This window comes from Dipodomys ordii, unplaced genomic scaffold (assembly GCF_000151885.1).
Source record: "Dipodomys ordii isolate 6190 unplaced genomic scaffold, Dord_2.0 Scaffold75, whole genome shotgun sequence".
NCBI classification, from domain to species: domain Eukaryota; kingdom Metazoa; phylum Chordata; class Mammalia; order Rodentia; family Heteromyidae; genus Dipodomys; species Dipodomys ordii.
This window is the reverse complement of record NW_012267291.1, coordinates 7,202,144-7,210,709: the sequence shown is the minus strand read 5'-3', so window position 1 is coordinate 7,210,709 and position 8,566 is coordinate 7,202,144. Positions and strand designations below refer to the sequence as shown.

The window sequence follows — 8,566 nt, the reverse complement described above, 5'->3', positions numbered from 1 at the left end:
TGTGTGTGTGTGTGTGTGTGTGTGTGTGTGTGTGTGTGTGTGTGTGTGTGTGTGTCCTGGGGCGGTGCCTTGGCACTGTCCCTTAGCTTTTTCACTCAAGATTAGCACTGTACCACCTGAGATACACCTCTACTTCTGGCTTTTTGCTGGTTTGTTGGAGAGAAGAGGCTCATAGAGCCAGGCACTGGTAGTTCACGCCCATACACCAAGTTCCTCAGGAGGCTGAGATCTGAGGATCTGGTTTGAAGCCAGCCTGGGCAGGAAAGTCCGTGAGACTCTTATCTCCAATGAACCACTCAAAAACCAAGTGTTTTTTGCTCAAGGGGTAAAGCACTAGCTTTAAGCAAAAGAAGCGCAGGGTCAGTGCCCAGGCTCTGAGTTCAAGTCCCAGGACTGGCAAAAAAAAAAAACAAAACCGCTTTCTGTGCTTTGCTGCCCAGGCTGGTTTTGAACTGCGATCCTCAGATCTCAGCCTTGGGAGGAGCTAGGATGACATGGGAGGCACCAGAGCCACGCTTCTCAGGGGCTGTTTTTCTGGACTGGTGTGAGTGAAGGAGGGAAATTTCCTTCGGACACACACAGACGGTGGCTGACACTTGGGGCAAGAGGGGTGCTTAGCTTTGCTCTGGATTATCTGACGGTTTTCAGGAGAGACAGACAGGGATCGCGGGCGCTGACCTGGCTGTGGCCATCTGACCTCCACGGTTTATCTGGGCAACAGATAACGTAGCAGAGAGTGTTCCAGCACCCTCTGGCTGGTCCCTTGGCAGAGACCACAGTACCTTGGACCGCAGGAGGATGTCTCTGTCTCAGGCTAGAGCTGGGCCTGCCCCAGGGCGGGGGGGGGGGGGCTGGCTGTGTGTTCTGGCCCCTTCCTTGTCTGCGCTTTCCAAACAGGGACTTTTTTCTGGGGTTGTGCGGAGACCGGTGAGGGGAAATGCCATCCTTATGCTCTTGGGCTCCTTTCTCCATGAAAAAATTAACACGTATCTGTACGCTCAGAGTTATCTGCCCAGACTGGCTTTGAACCGCAGTCCTCGGGTCTCAGCCTCCCGGGCAGTTAGGATGACAGGCGTGAGCCGCCGGTGCCCAGCTAGTTCTGAACTTTAACAGAAGCGAATGCTGGTGAAGGTGTTAGGCGAGTGTTGGGCTTGGAGAATACATGTGAGCCGCCCTGGCTCCCGAACCCTCTGCAGGGTGCCGCGGCTTGCTCAGGAGCGAGGGGACACACCACGCACTGACACGCACCGGCTGGCGACTCTTGGCCGCCTAAATAATCCTGAGAGGACATTTCACGGCGCTGAGACCCGGGCAGAGGCTGCCTGTGCCCTCCCCCCCTCCCCGCCCCCAGGCTCGTGTCACTCGGCAATCTCCATCCCCTGTGCAGCGAGGTCAGCTTGCGGGCAGAGGGCAGCCGCTTCTGGTGGCACCCGATTATCTAAGGCCACTGCAGGGGCTGCAAAGGCGCAGGCAGGCTGGGTCCCCAGCCAGGCGTGAGAAGGGGGCCTGGGGACAAAGGGCAGAGGCAGGGGAGTCAATGCCGCACTGTCGCCCCTCCCTCGCCCCTCCCTCGGCCCCCTGGCCCTGGCCTTGCCCTCTCTGCCCCCATCTCTCATCTCTGCCCCCTCTTTACTCCCAAGTCTGGCTGCCTGGTGAGTCTGCTCCTGCTACAGGGCCCTTGCACTTTCTACCCTTCTGCCTGCAAGACTCCTCCACTCTCTGTCCTGTGATGCAGGCCGAGGTCACCGATGCTGGCCTTGGCTGTCTGCAGGGTCCATCAAAGGCTTGTTCTCTTCTTCCCCTCGGCCCAGAGGTGTGGCTGATCCCCAATGACCTGTGCCTTGCTCACACCCTAGCAAGAAATAGGCAAGCTTTTCTGGAATAATCCAAACTTGTGCGCCCGCCATCACCCTTACTGGGATCACGAGCAAGTTCTGACCACATTGCCACGACTTTTGGGATACAGTCCTGAGGACTTATCCCTCCCGCCCTTCCCCAACTTCCTCCTACAACTCTTGTTTGCCTGGAGCGGGGCTGTGATAGCTGGAGCTCCAGCAGCCATTCTGAAGCACAAGGTGACCTGGAATGTAGATGCTGTGGAGTGCAAGTTTCCTGCAGACATTTTTATGTGAGCGAGAAGCTCGCTCCATCCCCCATAAAGAACTCCCATCTTCTTTCACAGGTGGTCAGACACTTGTGACTGGTCTCTGCTTCCAGAATTCAGGCAGTGCCCCAAGGGGGGCTGGACGGAGGAGATGTCCTGCAGGAACGTGCTGGCTGGCGGGGCGGAGTGGAGCGGAGCAGCAGGCTGGGCCCCAAGGAGCCGCTCTCCTGAGATCCCGAGACCAGATCCCACAGTCGCAGATTTCCTACATGTTCCATGCCTTACATGCTGTGTATTCTTTTTTCTTTTATGCCGGTCGTGGGGCCTGAACTCTGGGCCTGGGCGCTGTCCCTCAGCTCTTCAGCTCAAGGCTAGCGCTCTACCACTTGAGCCACAGCACCACTTCCGGCTTTTTTCTTTTTGCTTATGTGGTGCTGAGGAATCGAACCCAGGGCCTCAGGCATGCAAGGCAAGCGCTCTACCACTGAGCCACCTTCCCAGCCCCACGCACCCTATATTCTATACATCCTGCCCTAGGAGCTTCCAGCACACAGTAGGTGTGCAACCAACACTCGAGTGAGTGAGCAAGGTCCAAAGCGAGCGTGGCAAGGTGGCCCTGCGCAGACGTGCCCGTCGGCGTGGCACGCAGCCTCCACGCCACCTCCCCTCCTGTGTCAACGCCCCCTCTCCCCCGCCACACTGCGCTTCACCTCCCCGCAAGGCTCCCAGCCCACCGGCCGGCCCGGGCGAGGCCACAGAGAGGTCAGTCACTTTCCCAAGGCCACACCGTCTGGCAGAATGACTCCAGCTGGCCAGTGCTGTCTGTCTGTCTGTCTGTCTTAGACAGTGCTGCCCAGTACAGCATTTCCGTGTAAAACGTACATGTGTCTCGTGGTTCATGCCCTTTGGCACTCCTCGGGAGCCCCTGCCAGGCACTCATTCCCTGCTGGCATGTGAACACCCCCATTCCTGAGGATCTGGGGCTCAGGGTCCAGTGACCCCCTAGCTCTTGGCTATGCAGGAACCATGTCAGCAGCCCCCACATTCAAAGCCCCTGCAGGAAACCCTCTACTCCTCCAGCACTCCAAGGCCACACTCAAAACCATCCAGAACCTTCCCAAGGGGCCCAGGTGGGAGGCCCCACCTTGCTGAAGTCTGAACCCGTGTTCAGCGTCCGGCCGGGCGGCGACTCTCAAGTGCAGGGTGCTGGGTTTCCATTTACAGCCGGAGTTCCCAGCTTCTTTTTAAGCCAAGAATGAAGCTTGAAACATTTAAGTGAGGTAAAGAGAGCAGCCAGGACTCCAGAGCTGGGGTGGGGGGAAGGGGGGAGGGAGGGAGGGCGGGCCCAGGCTGCCCATTCTGGGGCTCGGCCTGCGCCCCTCAGCAGCCACAGGGATAGGCACCCAGCTAAACCAATGACTGGGCCCCTGGCCTCCCTGAGCCTAGGACCGGGGCGTCCACGTCCGCTGTGGCTGGTGGGGGATGGGCCAGCCCATGCTCTCCCCAGGGCCATCCGAGCCCACGGCTTCCCCAGCCATGCCGAAGGCAGACAGTAACTCAGGCTACTCCCTGGGGGATGAATCTGTCCCCTGCAGCTCCCCTGGGTCCCGGTACTTGCAAGTGACAGCTTGCACCAACACAGCCAAGGCGAGGAAGAGGAACAGAGCGCCGCCCTCCCCCACCTGTCATCCCCAAACAGGCCGAGCCCCCTCTTTACTGCGACCCCATCTCTCAGCCAGCCTCTAATGAGGACGGACGGCTGCCGCCACGCGGGGCCTGGAAGGAAGCCTGAGTGTGTCTCCGGCAAGAACCCTCCAGCCCCGATCTGCCGCATGGATGAGCAGAAAATAGCAGGTGATAAATTTTTTAGGACCACCCTCTGCCTGGCAGTTGTAGCAGACTGTGAGCTAATGTGCTGGGTTTTTTTGGAGCGTGCATTATTGATCTGGGTCTGTCTCGTGGTTTATAAAAAGCACAGCAGCCCTCTGATTCCTTCCTTCCCATCTCTCACCTGGCAGAGAGAGGCTGGGCCTGCCTCGAAAGCCAGGTGGAGGGGGAGCTGGGAGACCAGACGCAGTAGCTCCCACCTGTAATCCCAGCTACTTTGGAGGCAAAGGCTGGAAGAAAGGTGGTGTACAGCCAGCAGAGGCAAAATGTTCGCGGGGCCCCATCTCAACCACAAAGAAAGTAGCACGGTGGCGCAGGCTTGTAATCTCAGCTACATGGAGGCAGAGGGAGAAGGATGGTCTGAGGGCAGCTCTGAGGAACAACACAAGACCCCACCTGAAAAAGTAAACTAAAAAATCCCCAAACAACCCCCAAAAAGGCCGAGGAGGTGACGGGTGCTTCAGTCATGCTGAAGCCAAAGTGGGCCGCTGCGAGGGGGGAGGGGGGGAGGTGTGGCCAGTGGGCGACAGAGAGGACACTGAACACATTCCCTCATGCCCTGCCACATCCACAGCCTGACACACCCGCTCACACCCTGCCACATCCACAGCCTGACACACACAGCTCACACCCTGCCACATCCACAGCCTGACACACACAGCTCACACCCTGCCACATCCACACCCTCACACACACAGCTCACACCCTGCCACACCCACACCTTGACACACACAGCTCACACCCTGACACATCCACACCCTGACACACACAGCTCACACCCTGCCACATCCACAGCCTGACACACCCGCTCACACCCTGCCACATCCACAGCCTGACACACACACAGCTCACACCCTGCCACATCCACAGCCTCGCACACACAGCTCACACCCTCACACATCCACACCCTGACACACACAGCTCACACCCTGCCACATCCACAGCCTGACACACACAGCTCACACCCTGCCACACTTGCTAGGCACCAGTGGCTCACGCCTGTAACCCTAGCTACTCGGGAGGCTGAGATCTGAGCATCATGGTTCAAAGCCAACCCAGACAAAATCTGAGACTCTTCTCTCCCATGAACCATCGGAAAACTGGAAGTGGTGCTGTGGCTCAAGTGGTAGAGCGCTCACCTTGAGCTGAAGAGCTCAGGGACAGCACCCAGACCCATAGCTCAAGCCCCATGATCGGCAAAAACAAAAACAAACAAAAAACAAACAAAAAAACAATACTTAAAGCCAGGTGTGCCGGCATACACCTGTCATCCCACACTCAGGAGGCTGAGGCTAAAGGATCAGGCCAGTTCTAGGCCTTGGCTACTTGACAAGACCCTGTCATTCATTCCTTCATTCATTTATTCAAACACTTGAGTGGCCACCAGGCACTGCCTCACCTGGCCGCAGCAGCTGCAGGCCTCTCTCCATCATCAGCCCGTCCCCTCCCCCAGCTCCCCAGCTCCTGGCACGGTGCACTGCCTGGAGCAGATGCCCCGTAAAAGTGTGCCGAGTGAGCCAACGGACGTCCAGATACACGAGTCCCCAGACACACAAAGTGAGAGGGGCCAAGGCCCAGGGGCACCGCAGCTCCCCCTCCTCCCCCAGACAGCCGCGTCTGTGTCTCTGACTCCTCAATTATCAGACTCCGCCGGGGGGAGATGGGTGCTGGGTGTCAAGCTGTCAAGGAAGCTCTGGGCTCTGATTGCTTCCTGGCTGAAATTCTCTTTGCACTGATAAACTCCCTATGAAAAATCTATACTAGTGATCTTTAGCACACGTCGTTGCGAGGAGCAACGGGGCTTCACATAAACCATCTCCCTTCCCTGGGTGGCTAAAGGACTGATTTACTAGGTAAAGCTTCAGATTTGCTGCCGCCAATAACCCTCTCTTGTCCTTTGCCAGTGGACAGAGGCGGAGGGCCCCCCTCGCCTGATCGATGAGTGGCAGTCTCCCTGCTACAACTCGCTGGAGCCTCAGATCTGACCTCCTCGCCCCAGCCTCAACCTCCACCTTCCTTCCTGGGCTCCAGCCACATCTGCCTCAGGCACTGCCTGGCACGGTCCTCTTGGTGGCTACTGAGTCCCCAGAGGTGCTGGTCCTACGGGGGACCTGCTCTGGGTATAAAAGACGCAGCAAGGACCTGCGAGTCCTCGGGCGGGCAGCACATTTCACAGCCAGTCCCGTAGGTTGGCAATAGCAGAGAATGCTGGGAACACAGTGAATTACTCAAAACCTCCTTGCAGCTAAAAATTTTACTAGTTTCTTTTTTGCTTTTACATATATACATACGTAGGTATATGTACGTATCTATAAAAAGACATAGCTACTAGGAAATGTAAAATGATGTTTGCATTTGGGGTTCTCATTTTCTATCATCCCGCAGTATCCACAGGGGATGGATTCTGGGGGCCCTTGGAAGCCCCAGTATGACTGGGCGCAGAATCTGCACAGAACCAGTACCCTCTCCAACTCTAGATGCCTCACTGCGCGCCCGCAGAATCTGCACAGAACCAGTACCCTCTCCAACTCTAGATGCCTCACTGCGCGCAACACAACACACGCGATTTCCCAAGATCCTTCTGGCTGGACTTCTAGACTCAGAGTCACAGGCACAGGTGCATCTAAGGGGGGTGTTGGCCAGGGTGGATGGTTCCATGGAGGGAGACCCAAGTCAGGAGGAAGGGGGTTCAGTCAGGGGAGACCTTCACAGGTGCGTGAGAAACAGCAGGTGGAGCTCAACCTACCTCTTACCACAGTTTATGTGAAACCACATTGCTCCTCGCAACCATGTGTGCAACAGAGGAGCTGGCATGGGCCTTTGGGGTTCCCTTGTGGTGGCCCCAAGAGTGGGGATCTCTTCCTCGTGTTCATGGAAACATAGCAAAGGGCCTCCTGCAGGAGACCTCAGCGCAGGTAGCGGGGCCTGTGGCCTGGCTTTGTGGGGAGCCACGGGGCGGCTCAGATGATTGTCCAGGGTGCAGCCATGGTGGCTCGTGAATGGACAATAATGAGCTGGGGGAATGGGGACCAGAGATGGTGGACACCTCAAGGACCAGCCGCTCGGGCTGCCCGGCCCGTGGTGGGCAGACCCGGAGCTGCCTGGCCCCGGCGGCCTCCCGGGGCCCAGATGCTCACCCAGCTCCACGTCCTGGTCATCGGTCAGCACCAGCACGATGTTGGGCCGGATATTCCGGCGGTCCCTCTGGAAGCGGCCCTTCAGTCGGTGATGGGACAGGAAGGCCATGCTCCCGCCCAGCAGGGAGAAGAGGGCGGCCGACAGCAGCCAGCGTGCCAGGCCCGGCGGCGCCATCCCGGTCTCCCGCGGACCCCACGCGTTGGGGAAGGTTTGCCTCGCAGGGGTTCTCTCTGTCCTCCTGCCGGAGATCTGGAGGAGAACAAGACCCAGGTCAGTACTGCCACTGGGGTCTCCCCACCCGTTGCACAGGGGCAGCCTGGGACCAGGGCCTGACACAGGCTGATCTCCCCCCAACCCTCCCTCCCTGCCCATCCCCTCCACCCTCCTCCCCACACAGGTGGGGGGTGGAGACAGCTGGAGGCCATGTCCCACCAGGGATGAACAGAGGGGCTCAGGCAGCCCAGGCAGGAGGGGCTGTGCACTCCTGACCTAGACCTGCTTCTCTATAAGCACACGAGGGAGGAGCCTCCGTTTCCCCATGTACATCGTTAGTACCCAGAACCATGGGAGGGGAGGAGCTGCCCCTTGTCAAGGGACGCTACTGCCAGGTAGCAGGACTCACTTCCATTTTAAGTGGAAGAACACAGGAAGATAACAAAGGAGGATGCGGAGGGCTAAAGGTGGAAGACTGTCACACATTCCATCATGCCCCAGCCAATCAGAGGCTGCTATGGGGAAGGCGGGGACAGGACCCCAGCAGCACCCTCTGTGGGTAGTCAGTTCTTTGTCCCCTTCCTGAGGAAATGAGCTTTGGTCCTGGCCAGTCTCATTGAGAGAGAGGGAGGGGAGGGAGGGAGGGAGGGAGGGAGGGAGGGAGGGAGGGAGGGAGGGAGGGAGGGAGGGAGGGAGGGAGGGAGGGAGGGAGAGAGGGAGGGAAGGAGGGAGAAGGAGGAGACCAAGTGCCACCGAGGCAGGATGCACCACCCTGGCACCCCAAAGCTCTGCCCGGTGTCCTCAGCAGGACCCCTGGTCCCCTGGGCTGGGCGGTGGCAGCTGCACCTAAGGGATCCCCTCCCCCTCCCCCCTCCAGTCCCTGGCAGCTGAAGGACGTCCTAAGGTGAGTCAGCCCTGACTCCGCACGCAGGGCCTGGCTCTCAGGACCTCGTGCAGGGGGCGCTGGTTCTTGGGTGGCCGATGGCCGGTCCCCGCTGCCATCCTAGATGTGACCCTCTTGTCCGCCCCCCAAGCTTTGTGTCACCTTGGTCTCTGTGGGGAGGTGACCAGGGGCTTCCTCACCTGCAGCCCTGGCTGCACCCTAGCGCTGGGGAGCAGCGGTCCAGAGGTCTGGGAACAGAGCGTCACAACAGGGCAGATGCCCGCTCCTCGTTGCTAAAACCCATGTCTCACGCCAGCCTGAGCTGCTGCTCTGGGACGTCT

The 8,566-nt window shown here is 58.7% G+C and overlaps 1 protein-coding gene across 1 annotated transcript in view; it reads right to left on the bottom strand.

The window, feature by feature from the left end:
- Positions 1-7,373, bottom strand: part of Sulf2 (sulfatase 2) — a 45,013-nt gene extending 37,640 nt beyond the window's left edge. The window contains exon 1 of the mRNA XM_013024374.1: positions 7,129-7,373. Coding sequence (XP_012879828.1) covers positions 7,129-7,303 — 175 coding nt within the window. The 5' untranslated portion in view covers positions 7,304-7,373. The remainder of the gene's footprint in view (positions 1-7,128) is intronic.
- Positions 7,374-8,566: the final 1,193 nt, after the last annotated feature.